At 36.7% G+C, this 16,601-nt stretch overlaps 1 protein-coding gene and 1 long non-coding RNA gene across 2 annotated transcripts in view; both read right to left on the bottom strand.

Moving 5' to 3' along the window:
* The window catches only part of LOC143721338 (uncharacterized), a 135,603-nt gene that overhangs the window by 106,564 nt on the left and 12,438 nt on the right, over nucleotides 1–16,601 (bottom strand). The window lies entirely within an intron of this gene.
* foxj1a (forkhead box J1a) lies at nucleotides 43–8,015 on the bottom strand. The gene is made up of 3 exons (XM_077213789.1): nucleotides 7,781–8,015; nucleotides 5,554–6,131; nucleotides 43–1,946 (listed from the first exon to the last, which is right to left on the bottom strand). The coding sequence occupies exons 1-3, from the start codon at nucleotides 7,821–7,823 to the stop codon at nucleotides 1,095–1,097; spliced, it is 1,473 nt and encodes a 490-aa protein (XP_077069904.1). The 5' UTR covers nucleotides 7,824–8,015; the 3' UTR covers nucleotides 43–1,094.

Raw genomic sequence — 16,601 nt, forward strand, 5'->3', positions numbered from 1 at the left:
GAAATAATTGTACTGATACAAACAAACCCACAAAAAAAAAGGTTTGGTATATGAGAGCCTTTTTATTATTTGCTTTAATGACATGTCTTCCCAAGCGATTAACTCATCCCATTCAAATTTACTTAGTACTAACAATCTAAATAAGAAGATAAAAGTAGTCTTGGTGTAAAATATTATTTGTATGATGTCAGCGTAACACTCTTAAACACAATATGTGCATGAAAGTGGTTAATTGTGCATGTACTGTAGACTACAGAGCTAGAATTCAGTTGCAAAAGAGAGCGTTTGGCACATACGTTTTACCTACCAAATAATCCAACATGGGCAGGAACCCCTAAATCCCATTCATGAAATCCCATTCCCATTCAGAATACAGTTTCATATCAGCCATTCAGCACTAAAACAGCTCATTTGTTGACTATAAAACTAAATAATTCCATTTCGGCCGAAAGTTTATAAACCAGTGGTCAGTGATCTGACACACATCCAGTTCAGATCTTGCAGTCTCTGCCAGAGAGATGGTGAGGATGATGATGATTTAAATCAGGTGGGACATCCAAAAATGTGTATCCCTGCATGGGGACTTCCTGAGAACGACTGCTCTAAACAGCATTAAACTCACTGAAAGCACATCGTTTGCAGTCACAAGGCATGTCATATTTTCAGTTGCGCATTTGATTTTGTACATCTTACAGAATTAGTTTGAATATGACGCTGTATGTATAACTGTTCATTTCTTAAATTAAACTCTTTCTTTTGTAAACAACAACCTTGCGCATCTCTAACTTCCAGTGCTGTCCGTTCATGGTTGGCGTTCAGTCACCGAATCCACACGATGCATGATTTTGAGGACTCGCTAAGGAACTTGATTAGATTAACTTTAATGCAGGTAGATAACATGTCAAATACAACAAAACAAAAAAAAAACAATCATAAAAATCAGTATTAGAAATAGATACGCTTTTTAAAAATACATCTTCGCGTGGAGTTCACGGAATCCAGAATGAAATCTTTGGGGTCTAAACAGTCCAAACCCTCTTTGTTCGCTGACTTGTTTGTGTCTCCAAAGGACCGAATGTAACTCAACAGTCTCTTCAAAGGAGGGACTCGATCTTACTGCTTAAGTCCCCTCCGAGAGAGTCTCCCAGGTCAAAGAGTTGATCGATGCTGACCGTTGAGCTACAGAGGAAATCCTGACGGTTGCCCTCATCCACCTCCGACCAGGGACTCTGCAGGAACGCCGTGGCCAGGAAAGTTTCCTCATCAAAGTCTACTTCGCTGCTCCTCTGGGTTTCCATCAACACGTGGCTCTCAACGACCCCTCCAGGAGCTGCTTCGAGGGGGCTGATATGGGTACCCCTAACCATCAAGTCCTCGTCTCGTGGAATGGGGCTCAACGGACCCCCTTCGTTCAAGCTCAGTTCTCCATTCAGGGCGGAGTCCAGGAGGGCGTCCCAGTCAAAGTTGCCCTTTAGGGAGCTTAAGTCCTCCTGCTCATCCATGGCCAGAAGCGGGGAGCTTGAGCGTCGAGGAGCTTTGCTCCCACCAATCCTGTGGCTGTACGCTTGTTTCCTCTTTCCACCCTTCCCTGAAACCCAACAACTCAACATGGTGGCTTCAGTCAAACGAGGGTCCCAGTTCTGATCCGCTCCCGTGGCTTCCTCGAACTCTTCCAGTAGCTGCTGGGACTCAGGACTCACGCAAAGGCTCCTAGCCATTCCAGTGGTGGCTACAGCTTGTCCGGTGTGGGAGTTCATCCTGAGGCGGTTCTGGAGAGCCGGGTTGATTTGCACAGGAGGCATCCTGCGCTTCTTGTAGGCCCCGCTGAGGAGGCGCTCTGCGTACTGGGGGTCAATCTTCCAGAACCCACCTTTGCCTGGCTCATCCTTTTGTCTCGGGACTTTTATAAAGCATTTGTTCAAAGACAGATTGTGGCGGATGGAATTCTGCAATGATGAGTGAGAAAATGTATTAATCTCTAGTTCAATTAGTAATGTATAGTTCACCTGTGTGTTGAGATGATGCACTTAAACACGTGGAAGTCAAACATTAAAGACCTTGTGAAATACCTTGTATTTCTTGTGTGGACGTATTTCTCGATATATATATCATAGTGCTTGTCTGATTTTAGGCGTTAAAATAAAGGGTTAGTTAATCTAAAAATGAAATTTCTGCCATTAATTACTCACCCTCATGTTGTTCCAAACCCGCAAGACCTTCGTTCATCTTCGGGACTCAAATTAAGATATTTTTGATGAAATCTGAGAGGTTTCTGACCCCACATAAGCAGCAACAATATTGCAACTTTAAATAGGCTACTTTTTGTGTGAAACCCCCCCACCCCCCCAAAAAAATAACGACTTTATGTAACAATCTCTTCTCTTCCACGTCATTCTACTATGCTGTTGAAGTAGTGTGAACAGTGCAGCGCTTCCAGTCTATACTTCAGGACACCGCCTCACCATTGGCCGACGCTGGTCATCTGAAATCCACGAGAGAAACCACGCATTCTGACATAGAAACGGGAAGCGCTACACTGTGTTTACTACGTCAACAGCGTAGGAAAATGACATGGAAGAGAAGAGATTGTTGAATAAAGTAATTTTGGACTGCAGGTTTTGTGCACAAAAAGTATTCTCGTCGCTTCATAACATTAAACTTGAACCACTGTAGTCACATGGACTATTTTAATGATGTCTTTACTACCTTTCTGGGCCTTGAAAGTTGAATTTGCTGCCTATGGCGGGTTCAGAAACCTCTCGGATTTAATCAAACACATCTTCATTTGTGTACCGAAGATGAACAAAGGTCTTATGGGTTTGGAACGACATGAGGTTGAGTAATTAATGACAGAAATTTCATTTTGGGGTGAACTAATCCTTAAATTTAGGCTTTAGTTTTCCCATCCATTACCCATGATGACATGTAACACTTTACAAGAAGGTTTAATTTGTTAATTTTACTTAATGCTTTAAGTACACTGAGTAATGGTATCAGAAATTGCTACTATATTTTACAAATTACAAAGAAACGGCAACTTAAGGCCAGTTCACACCAAGAAGGATAACTATAATGGTGACTATATTAGTATCCAAACCGACGGACGAGAATGTTCTGTTTCTGTTATAAGTGTGTGCTGCAGTTTTGTCGTCTGTCGCTTTAAATACTCAAGCTCTTCAAGGATGGATTCTGATTGGCAGTCATTGTTTTTAAAGTTCGTAAGCATGACAAAATTTTGACTCAAATCTCAACTATTGTTAAAGTAATCGTCCTTGACGTAAACGGGCATTAACACATTTAATTAATTATTACATTTTAAAGAAGTAGCCACGTATTTCCTTGTAAAACATCCTTCAGTAATCTTTGTTTTATTAAATTGTTTTTACAGTGTATCATATAAAATGAACAATACTTTTACATCATTTATCAGTCTAGATCAATGCTAATGTCTACAAATACGAATACATTTTTAATGTTTGAGCATTTTTAACATACAAAAAGTTCAATAAGGATGTATTAAAGGTGCATTTACATTTACAGTTACGCAACAAAATTTGGCAGGAAAAATCTAGCCATTTCAATAGAAATTTGCATGCCTGTGAATTTTGGTAGGGGCGAAACAATTCCCCTAGCAGATTTCACATCTGGTTTAAGTTTTTCATTCACAATTGCCACGTTCACCAACAGAGTTGAAAGTGACTCCTGTGTGAGCGGTGCAGTGAACAACCGTATGTTCATAAATGAACAATAATGAAAGTAATAAATTCTGTAAAAAATGTTTTTTCTTAATACCCAATACATAAACTATGTTAACAAATTAAACCTTATTGTAAAGTGTTACCTCATTTCCTACTTGCTAAGTAGGTAGTATATAGTGAGGGACATTCTCATTCAGAACAGAAGTTAATTGGACAAATAGATTTAGCTATGCATTATGCAAATGAGTACAAAATGCATCATTGATTTTTGTGGACCATTTCCTAGAAGAGGAAGACTGTATATTTGCAATACATGCACATGCTAAATGATAATTTTGTTAATTTGCAGTAGTATGCAAGAGACTGCAAAGCTAATAAAGATGGACTAATAGCCACAAATGTCCAATGTCAATGTGTCGGGCACGGCAGCCACCACAAGCTAATTAAGCTTAGCCTAAATGAAGCACTGACTTCTTAACCCTGGTTAACCATTGCTTTGAGTTAAAATATCTAAAAACTGAGCGAATGTCTGCGTTTTCTTCAGAGAAAAGGAGGTTATGGCTAAGGGGTTAATTAATAATTTACCTAAACTAAATCTTTTTAGAAATCCCCTGCTTTTTTTTTCGCTTTTTTTTTTGTAAATATCCAACTAATGAGCTCATTCTTCCTCCTTGCCTCATGAACACGTGTCAAAAGGGGACAAATATATATTTTTTTGCACGACACCTTTCGGTAGACAGCTAGGATTACACTTTAGCTGCTATTCTTACATCTGAGGGCACTTCATTAGCAGTGTACAACTATCATCAAAAGCTCTCAAAATATAGAGCCTCTAATCAACAGCCTTCTGAAAGGTTTCTGTCGGTCTCTCTCCAATACACAACCTACTTCAGCAGGTGCTAAGAAGCCTTTCTCTCGCTTCAGTCCGCTCAAACAATAGCAAAACACCCCTCTTTGGCATTTGCCAGCTATGCAAATGATCCCGGTCTCAGGGTTAACCATCTATTAGGTGCATCCACCCTCTGGTGCTCTTCGGTCAAAAATTTTACATATTTTTTTTAATTTATTTTTTTCCATCGGAATAGTACGAAACTTGGTAAAGTGGTCTATGTGAACAAAAAAACGAAAAAACATGGACATGATTCGAACAGGTTAAATGGTCCTGAAAAAAAAAAGTCACACTTGTGATCCTCGCGGTCAAAAATGACGGCATTGGAAATGAATGGGAGACGAATTTCATCTAGTGGAAGCGTTTGGTACTGCGGCCTAAACAAAATCTGACTGAAAGCTAATTTTTTTAGATTTCAACCTCAAATTTGGAACACAACTCGTTTATATTTATGGCTTTGATTTTCTCACCGTTTTAGATTAAAAAATGTTTTTGAAAATATATATTTCATGTAAAAATTTTAAATCTAAAGTATTTTTGTACCATTTTTCATTACAATAAACGTAAAATTCTCAAACTTTTTTTAAGTTCACTTTTTAACACTTTTTTTTACATCAGCAATAATCTGCCAAGCGTCGTCTTTGAAAAGAGATCAAACTTAAGTCTGTCTGTCAGATTTACGACAGTTTAAGTTGGAAATTAATTGTTCAGGTTTATGCTCAAAAAGTGAATAAATGGATTATAAATACAGCATAAATATAATTTAGTGCCATAAAATCCCCTAAAAAATACAAAATACGAAATAAAAAAAACATTATCGAACTAAAATATAGTACATTAATTTAATTGAAATGAAAAATTTGCTCATTTTTGACACGCAACACGCGAAGAGCACCAGAGTTTAAATTAATGCTTTTTTTATAACAGCGAAACAGCTGTGATGTTTGCCTATATATTGCGTCTCACCTGCCAAGTGGGGTCAGCGTGGCGGAAGTAGCAGAAGTTGTCCGTGATCCATTTGTAGATGCACGAGAGGGTGATTTTGGTTTTTTTACTAGCCTGCATGGCCATGCAGATGAGAGTTGCGTATGAGTACGGAGGCTTGATGTGAGGGTTGGTTTTATAATCGACTTCATCTGGACAGTGTCCATGGGCCACCAGGCTGGGCAGAGCCGACAAGGACGGCACCCTGTAGAAAGAAGCCGCCGTGGGTTTGCCAGGAGTCAGAGGCATGCCCATGGACGCCGGGTCTCCCGCTAAAGGAGACGTGGGCGCATCCGAGCCCACTCGGCTCCCGAAGAAGTGGCTGTGCTGGTGGGAGGACTGGGACGAGCTGGCGTTGAGGATGGAGAACTCCTGGAGCCACTGGAGGCTGGTCAGGCTGTCGTCCAGGATTTCGGCGTCGTTGCACTCGACTGAACCGCGGTCCAAGCACTCGGCCTGAGCAGCGGCTGTGACCACCTCCTCCTCCAGCCCCACCGAACCCTCGGGCCAGGGGTCGTCCGTGTAACTCATGGACAGCATGCTCCTTTCCCAGCCAAATCCTGAGGACACAATGAAGATTAGACCAACTGCTTGTTTTCATTATCAGGAAACTGTGGAAGCTTTATTTGGGTTCTCCGGCTTATAGAGTGATTATACATTTAAGTACGGAGTATTATTGGTTTAACAACATGTACTTACTATAGGGTTAGGTTTAGTTGCATGTTATTGCTATTAAGTAACACTTTATTTTACATTGTTACATGTGTTACATGTAGTTACTAAAGTAATACTCTGACAGTTCAAATTACTTTGGCCATCCTAACCCTTATAAAAATTAACAATGACTGTAGTAAAACCATGGTTTTGTAATTACTATGGTTTCACTGCAAAAATCATGGGTAAACCATGGTTATTGTGTTAAAACCATGGCTAGTTACTATGGTTTTACAGCGAAATCATATTTAAACCATGCCTACTGTGGTAAAACCATGGTTACTTTTGTACTTACTATGGTTTTACTATAAAAATCATAGATGAATCATGGTTACTGTGGTAAAACCATGGATAATTTTGTAGATTACCATGGTTTTACTACAGAAAACATTTAAATTTGTTTTTTACTATAAATTGTACTTAAGAAATGATAGTTGAACCATGGTTACTGTGGTAAAACCATGGATAATTTTGTAGATTACCATGGTGTTGCTTTATTTGGATTCTCCGGCTTATAGAGGTCATAGAACTTTCCGGAAACTTCACAGGTCACTCTTTACGACATCTCATAACTGGATACACAATAGAGCAGATCCCAAACCTCTAACATTCCTCAGCATGGCAGGTGCATTAGGACGCTCACAAAATATTATGTTTTGCCTTCGATATTCAAAGATGTTGGTACAGCGTCCATGTTACATGTACTTACTATTCTAGTAATAACAACAATTGGTACCTTCAAGTACCTTCAAAAGCAACAAGGTTACACTTTATTTGAAGGTGTCTTTGTTGCACTGTAATTATACATTTAAGTACTGAGTAATATCAAGTAACTAGATAGCCTAGTTACTATAGGGCTAGGATTAGGGTTTGGTTTAGGGTTAGTTGCATGTAATTATGCATAATTCATAGTTAATACTTTAGTAACTACATGTACTGTAACAATGTAAAATAAAGTGTTACTTAACAGAAATAACATGCAACTAACCCTAGTAAGTACATGTTGTTAATTAATATTCCTCAGTACTTAAATGTATAGTTGCACTGTAACAAGGTAAAGTGTAACCAATGTGTTTAGTTTAACAAAACTCAATAAACTAGTATTGCTACCCTTTTTAGCAATTTTTTATTTATTTTTTAGTTTTAGATATCATATTAATACTTACCAGATAATTTTTTACATTTTGTAATTTAATCACGCACATAATCTTCACTAATACTTATAAACACATTTGGTAACACTTTATTTTACAGTTTTCTTTGTTTCACATGTTACATGTAGTTACTAATAATAACTATAAATTATGCATAATTACATCCAAATAACCCTGAACGACCCCTATTCCTAACCCTAGTGCATACGTAGTTAATAATTATTACTCAGTACTTAAATGTATAATTACACTGTAAAACGGACACATTTAAAATACTTTTTTTTAGATGATAATACGTCATGTCTCACGTTTTCGATGAAGAAAACCTTGCATCAACTCACCTGTCTTTACTGATAGGAGCCTTGAGTGGCAGGGAAATAACATCCAATAACTCAAGAAAGGAGAAGTGTATCCGATTAAGTGTGTGTGTGACTTCCAGAGGTGCAGCTGCTGGAGAATGTGCCTCTCTGCGCGTCTCAGCTCAAGGTCTCCGGGGTAGCAGGAGCTCCGGGGCCAGTTTAATACCTGCTGCTGCAGGACGTTTGTCCGGTCACCCTAGCAACGGCGCACCCCCCTGTAAACAGCTTCCCGTTCTTCTATTGGTCGGCTGGTTGTTATGGTGACTGGGCTCATAATCGCGAGCGCACAGGACAGGTTTGTGAACGTTACACACGTTCGCTTCGAGAGAAAGAGCGACGGAAAGGATACTTTACAAACGAGAAAAACACATCATTATGTTGTGTAAAATGACATTGTATCATTTATTGTATGTAATAAATAAAAATTGCAAACGAAAACAAAGTGAAATGCGCAGTATTGTCACCTGTGTATTTTTGAACTCAACGAGTTGAATGATTTTTGGTGTAAATTATTTTTGTAATGTTTTTTTTTTTGTATGTCCTTTTTGATAACCAATTTAAAAAATAGTTATTTCTACTTCATCTGACAAATTAAAATGGCTTTGGCCATCCTGACCCTTAACCATTACTAAAACTGTAGTAATTACTGTAAAACCATTTTTGTAATTACCATGGTTCATTTTGTAGTTTATTATGGTTTTACTGCAAATGCTGTAGTAAACCATGGTTATTTTTGTTGTTTACTAGTTTTTACTAAAAACAAAAAAACATTGTTGAATCATGGTTAGGCCTACTGTGGTAAAACCATTGTTAATTTTGTAGTTCACCGTGGTTTTACTATGAAAATCATTTTTGAACCATGGTTACTGTGGTAAAACCATGGTTAATTTTGTAGTTTTTTATGGTTTTACAAAAAAAATCATTATTGAACCATGGTTACTGTGGAAAAAAGATGGTTAATTTTGTAATTACTGCAAATGCACAGTAAAAGCTATTATTCTTGATATCTGTAATTTTGACTTGTAGAAATTGGTACTGATGTGTCACAAGCCACCTGTTTCTTTACTTGAAGAGAAAGAACAGGTCTAAAATTGTCTTGAACAATCAGATCAGACCAAAAACAAACATGTCGGGGGTCAAACAATAAGGAATGCGTTTAGAGTGATTTCACGCGTGACTGGCACTAAGGCAAGAGAGGAAAGGGCTTCAGGAACTGTCTCTTTACTCTCAATACAATGCCTGTTAATGGGAGCGGGACAGTCTGCAGCCTCTCGACAACAGTTCAGGTGTCAGACTGCATTCAACAGCACCATGTAACACGTATTAGCATTGTTTCCACACAAATGCCACATAATACAGTCATTGATGTGTTTAAATGAACGAAACTGACAGTTAAAGGGATGAGGCTCAAACTCGACTTGCTCTGAGGACAGATTTAAGGCGATAAGTGTTAAGAGTTTGAGTGCATCTAAAGGGGTTGTTTTTGAAGGAATGCACTTTTTGTTGGTAACATAGAGGGACTAAATGGAGGATAAAAAAGATACAAGAGGGATTGTCCTCTTGAGCGCTCTTCTGTTAGTTTGGCTGAGTGGCTTCCCGCTAAAGAAACTCTACAAAAGCAACCATAGCAATAAAAGCTTCAGCATCTCTTGAGCTCGTCCTTCTTTAAGCACTTCTGCTTCACATGTGATGTGACAAACGCCAATCAGACGGGCTCTGGATGAGAGAAAAAGAAGCAATTCGAGCTTTGGACATCAGACCAAACTCATAATTCACAAGCAGTGCTGAAACATATAACCATAAGAAAAGTAATGTAACCTTTCATGTGGTAACATCAAATGAAAAGTTTTATTCGAGTCCAAAAAACAATAATTTAATATAACTGAATCATCCTGACGATATTAATGAAAATGAACCATGGTTTTACCACAGTAACCATGATTCAACAGTGATTTTTGTAGTAAAACCACAGTAATCTACCAAATTAACCATCACTTTAAAAAATATTGGGTTGTTTCAACCCAACTTTGGGTCAAATATGGACAAACCCAATGGCTGGGTTACATTTTTAAATGCAATTTTTAACCCAACGTTTGGGTTTGTCCATATTTGACTCAAAATTGTGTGAAAACAACCCAGCATTTTTTAGAGTGTAGTTTTACCACAGTAACCGTGATTCAACAGTGCTTTTTGTAGTAAAACCACAGTAATCTACCAAATTAACCATAGTTTTACCACAGTAACCGTGATTCAACAGTGCTTTTTGTAGTAAAACCACAGTAATCTACCAAATTAACCATAGTTTTACCACGGTAACCGTGATTCAACTATGATTTTTTTGTAGTAAAACCATTGTAAAATGTTTTTAGTATAACCATGATAGTAAACTACAAATGAACCATGGTTTTACTACACTAATTTGTAGTTAGGCTAAACCATAACTACAAAAATGGTTTTACCATAGTAACCATGATTCAACAGTGATTTTGTAGTAAAACCACTGTAATCTACCAAATTAACCATAGTTTTACCACAGTAACCGTGATTCAACAGTGCTTTTTGTAGTAAAAGCACAGTAATCTACCAAATTAACCATAGTTTTACCACAGTAACCGTGATTCAACAGTGCTTTTTGTAGTAAAAGCACAGTAATCTACCAAATTAACCATAGTTTTACCACAGTAACCGTGATTCAACAGTGCTTTTTGTAGTAAAACCACAGTAATCTACCAAATTAACCATAGTTTTACCACAGTAACCGTGATTCAACAGTGCTTTTTGTAGTAAAACCACAGTAATCTACCAAATTAACCATAGTTTTACCACGGTAACCGTGATTCAACTATGATTTTTTTGTAGTAAAACCATTGTAAAATGTTTTTAGTATAACCATGATAGTAAACTACAAATGAACCATGGTTTTACTACACTAATTTGTAGTTAGGCTAAACCATAACTACAAAAATGGTTTTACCATAGTAACCATGATTCAACAGTGATTTTGTAGTAAAACCACTGTAATCTACCAAATTAACCATAGTTTTACCACAGTAACCGTGATTCAACAGTGCTTTTTGTAGTAAAAGCACAGTAATCTACCAAATTAACCATAGTTTTACCACAGTAACCGTGATTCAACAGTGCTTTTTGTAGTAAAAGCACAGTAATCTACCAAATTAACCATAGTTTTACCACAGTAACCGTGATTCAACAGTGCTTTTTGTAGTAAAACCACAGTAATCTACAAATTAACCATAGTTTTACCACAGTAACCGTGATTCAACAGTGCTTTTTGTAGTAAAACCACAGTAATCTACAAATTAACCATAGTTTTACCACAGTAACCGTGATTCAACAGTGCTTTTTGTAGTAAAAGCACAGTAATCTACCAAATTAACCATAGTTTTACCACAGTAACCGTGATTCAACAGTGCTTTTTGTAGTAAAAGCACAGTAATCTACCAAATTAACCATAGTTTTACCACAGTAACCGTGATTCAACAGTGCTTTTTGTAGTAAAACCACAGTAATCTACAAATTAACCATAGTTTTACCACAGTAACCGTGATTCAACTATGATTTTTTTGTAGTAAAACCATTGTAAAATGTTTTTAGTATAACCATGATAGTAAACTACAAATGAACCATGGTTTTACTACACTAATTTGTAGTTAGGCTAAACCATAACTACAAAAATGGTTTTACCATAGTAACCATGATTCAACAGTGATTTTGTAGTAAAACCACAGTAATCTACCAAATTAACCATAGTTTTACCACAGTAACCATGATTCAACAGTGATTTTTGTAGTAAAACCACAGTAATCTACCAAATTAACCATAGTTTTACCACAGTAACCGTGATTCAACAGTGCTTTTTGTAGTAAAACCACAGTAATCTACCAAATTAACCATAGTTTTACCACAGTAACTGTGATTCAACTATGATTTTGTGTAGTAAAACCATTGTATAATGTTTTTAGTATAACCATGATAGTAAACTACAAATGAACCGTGGTTTTACCACAGTAATTTGTAGTTAGGCTAAACCATAACTACAAAAATGGTTTAACCATACTAACCATGATTCAACTATGATTTTTGTTGTAAAACCATAATCTACCAAATTAACGATGGTTTTACCACAGTAACTTGATTTCTGTGATGGATGATGTCATTGTTGATATTAAGAATTAGCATTTTAACTAGTGAAAATTTAATTGTTAAGACTTTGGTAAGACTTTACAATATGGTTTCATTGGTTAACATTAGTTAATGTATTTCATGAACTAATAATGAGCAATACATTTGTTACTGTTTTTGTTCATCTTTGTTAATGTTAGTTAATAAAAGCTGTTCATCATCTGTTAATGTTAGATATCATGTCAATGATTAAATGTAAAAAAGTCTTGATATTGGTGGCATCGAAATGATTATCAAAATGACCAATTTATGATATCAAATGTTTGAACAAAAATCAGTGTTATTTTAGTATTATTGATAAAATATTATTAATAATTTAGGATCATTATAAAAGACATACATTTTTAGTATGTATAATTTTTTTTATGTAACATATTGCTTTGGCAACAAGGCAATCTAAAAAGAAAAAAGTTTTTTTTTTCAGGTAGCTACTTAATTTCAAGAAATATATTTTTTAATGGTTTTATTTTCAATTCTGGTTTTAGTTAATGATAATGAGCCTGCTTGAATCAATCTTTTTTGAGCCTAAAAAGAAAAGCTGTCAAACTGCTATTCTTCATTGACATATTAGTCTACATTTAACTTCATGTAATCAGTATCATTGTCAAATGCTACCAATCTGTACTCTTCAACTTGCTTTTTTTTTTTAAAAGAAATGTGTTGTTTTGTAGTAGGACTATCAGACATTTTCAGCTTGACTTTAACCACTAGAGGGCGCGAGCATAAAGCTAGTCACAAATGAGTCACGTGTCATTCTACTGCAACGATTCATTATTTCATAACATACTTATTTACTTATATCCATCATATTTCCCTTTTCTGTTTTTTACAGTTTTACAGTTTTTAACAATATTAATATAATATTAACCGCCTATTAATTAATATGATGTCTGAATTATTAAAAAATAAACCTATTATTTACTATCCTATACCTGTGTAAAGTAAAAAGAAGTGTTCAGTTTCACTTTGATCAGTCATTCACAGATAGAGATGAGCATAAAGCTCCTGTGAAAACAAATGAATCAGGAGACGAGGGAAAGTGCAGTTCAAGGCCCCAAAAACACGTCAAGATTATGGAGATAAAAAAGTTGTACAAACATGTTTCTCTAGCGGCGTGAAGACACAACAGAGACAGACAGTGATGAGTTTACATCCGTCAAACTTCAAAACAGACCAAAAATACTACAAGAACCATACAAGATGTAATATGTGTAGTATTTAATCCAAAAAAAGGGTGAATCATATTTTTAAACCCTAGTTTAAAAATATATCGACTGGCAATATAAGTTTGGAATAATTATTTGTTTTTGAAAGTAGACTCTTATACTCACCAAGGCTGCATATGTTTGATATAAAATACAGTAAAAACAGTAATATTGTGAAACATTATTACAATTTGAAATGTCAGATTTCTTATACTGTATTGTGAAATGTAATTTATTCCTGTGAGATCAAAGCTGAATTTTCAGCATCATTACTCCATCAGTCTTCAGTGTCACATGATCCTTCAGATATTAGTCTAAAAGTGCAGCATCTGTTATCTGTTCCGTGTTAAGAGAAAAATAAGATAATCAGGTGGTACAGTTGATTGAAAACAGCTCTTATCACAGATATTCTTGTTATACACCAATGACACAATTTTCCTGAAGTGCCACCCATAATTTAAGTAGATAAAGTGTGAAAACGTAGGAAAAAGTAGTTATTCAAGGCTGTATGTAGTGGATTTCTCTCATGCTCTGAGTGTCTCAGTCACCTTTAAATCAAAATGACAAATACAATTTTTTATGGAATATTACAGTATTTATTATAGGCTAAGTGATTTATCTGTGCACATCATAATTGTTTAATTCATGTGCATCTTAATCTTTAATCAAAATAAACTCTTCTCCCTCTTGCAGCTCCTCTCATTTCTTCTCTGATGATGCGTTTTCTGGCGAGAGGGCGGGGCAACCTGTCACTCACATGAGATCAGCCAATAGCAAACCACAACCATCCAATCAAATCTACGTGGACAAACTCAAGTCCCGCCCAACTTCGGTTCTTGTTCAAGAAGCCGTTTCACTCATATATACAGTCACTATAGAAAAAAAAGACTTCCATTTCATGCCGCCTTTAAGCAGATAAATTACACAAAAAGTAGAAAAGAAGAAAAAAAAAAACACTATAAAAAAAGTTGCTGCCTTAAAGGGGTGGTTCAGGATTTTGGACATCGGACCTCATTTCCAAGTTAGCCTGGGTGTTATTTATCAGTGGAGACAGTTTTAAAAAATTTTCATCCAGTCCTTCCAGTTGCATAGTTCGCTGGTGCGAGGCTAGCGCGAGTCAACGGTATATGCTAGCCTGCCATTAAGCACTGTTTTACCCACTCCACAGTACACCAAGAGCAAACAAATTATAACGCCAGACTATCGATGTAAATGTCTGTTGAGAGAATAATGTTGGAAATCAAACTACCCTTTCATCGCATTGCAATAGTTGTACTTTGTTCCCTGTATTTATTAGCACAGTCTACAGCAGCGGCGGAGTGATATTAAGTTACCTAGGCAACCGTGAGAGCCGGTCCACATGACAATCACGCAAGTGTATTTACCTGCCGCTGTATTTACAATTTCGAAATGCACACCGAATCACCATGTTGCCAATTCCGTCATTTACAATCGAATGTTTAAATATCGTTGTTCAAGGCTACTACTAGCTAGCTAGACGTCCCGACTGTAGTGCGCTTCGTTCTGTGTTTTCTTTTCGGCGCAGTACTACTAACCGGAGCAAAGTAAAATTCCGCCGCTACTGAGAAACTAGTTCCTGTAAATGTAATGCGATCATTGAGATGCAAGAGTAGTTTGATTTCTAACATTATTCTCTCAACAGACATTTACATCGATAGTCTGGCGTTGTAATTTATTTGCTTTTGGTGTACTGTGGAGTGGGTAAAACTGTGTTTAATGGCAGGCTAGCATATACCGTTGACTCGTGCTAGCCTAGCACCGGCGAACTATGCAACTGGAAGGACTGGACGACATTTTTTGAAAACTGTCTCCACTGATGAATAACACCCAGGCTAACTTGGAAAAGAGATCCGATGTCCAAAATCCTGAACCACCCCTTTAAATTTTTAAGTACAATCAACTTGGATGTTTAAGTAATTTCAAATTAAATTACATAAACTGACTTAAAGTCCCCCAGTAGTCAATAATTTATCCCTTAAAACTCACCAAAATTACACATTTAGTGTATTTACATTTAGTTACATTTACTTGTATTTTTTCCTTGATAAAAAAGTCTTCATGCCTTAAAATAGCTTGAATGTAACTCTACACCCTTGCCTCATTTAGTATACGCGGTTCTATGAATATGCAAATGAGCCCCGCCTCCACTCACTCACACCAGCTCAGAGATCCACTGGTTGACGATCACACGTTGATCTGATTGGATACAAGGTAGTTTGTGAGGTCAGAAACACCAGTGATTTCAAACCGTGTTTTCGAGACGGTCTTTGGTTCACTGCCGTTTTAAGGAGAAAATACTCAGCAATGGTGTCGACTTATACATTTACACATGGTTTGTCACATATACACATTTAACGGTTGATTTTCATCACAAGGGGACTTAAAAAAATTTGTTGCATTTTGTATAAGGTATTAAAAAAAGTTGTAAATTACTAACTTATTTTGATGATTTAAAGCAATTTATCTAAAAACATATGTTGTCATAACTTATCGATCGTATAATTTATATCATATAATTTAGTGTTATTTGACAGTGATTGATAAAAAAGGTCTGTTCAGCCTTTATGTTTCTAGAGTTATGAACCAAAACACAAATGTATAGGCTATATTGCCATGTAATTTCCGACGTATATATATGTGTGTGGGGGGGGATATCTATGACTTACGGTCTCTGATGATTCACATCATTTTCAGTGCTTGGTGCGAGACGGTCGATAAAAGTTGTCAAAGCCTTTTTACGGCATTTCTCCAAGCAGTTTATTATGACTGAAGGTGTGGTTTCTATCACCTTGCCATATATAGCATGCAGTCGCTCACTGTGCTGATACTCGTGCATCTCGCATCCAGATCCACTGCGTTACAACTCAACACACAGATCACAGAAGAAACGCCCAGCTGCATTACATTATAGATAGCCTTCTCCATAACAGGCTTTCTCTGACACCCGCTCTGAATTATTCACACTCTCTCAGCTGGGTGGGTTGAAACTCCTGAATTCATTTCAAAGCAGTGGCTAACAATGTCCCAATTTACACCTGGCTGAAGCCTTTGTGAGCTTGGGGCATAGATGTGGAATTCGTTTCTTTAGGTATTACATTTTAATTTACTGTATTATAGGCTTGTGGTTTTAATATGTAAAATTGATCTTGTCTTAAAGACCCACTGAAGTGCCTTGAAACGCGTGGCATTGACTGAAACAGGAAGACAGCGCGGGGCATATCAAGCAGCTCCTCCCCTTTTAAAAAAATAACCAATAGCGTTTTGTTTATATCACATCTCGGCCAGAGCTGATAAAGCCGCAGTTTCCTCCTAATCTCTAACCGTTTCTCCTCCTAATACCTTCTATATCCCTTTAAAATAGCTTTCTGTGCAGA

The sequence above is a fragment of the Siphateles boraxobius genome, unplaced genomic scaffold (genome assembly GCF_051911475.1).
Source record: "Siphateles boraxobius isolate OS27281-9 unplaced genomic scaffold, OSU_SipBor_1 66, whole genome shotgun sequence".
NCBI classification, from domain to species: Eukaryota; Metazoa; Chordata; class Actinopteri; order Cypriniformes; family Leuciscidae; genus Siphateles; species Siphateles boraxobius.

Excerpts from the sequence above, each read along its gene's own strand:
- foxj1a (XM_077213789.1), bottom strand. The coding sequence starts at position 7,823 with ATGTTATTTCCCTGCCACTCAAGGCTCCTATCAGTAAAGACAG. Across the intron at positions 6,132-7,780 it reads GCTCCTATCAGTAAAGACAG|GATTTGGCTGGGAAAGGAGC; the intron begins GTGAGTTGATGC and ends TTGTGTCCTCAG. Across the intron at positions 1,947-5,553 it reads ACGCTGACCCCACTTGGCAG|AATTCCATCCGCCACAATCT; the intron begins GTGAGACGCAAT and ends TCATCATTGCAG.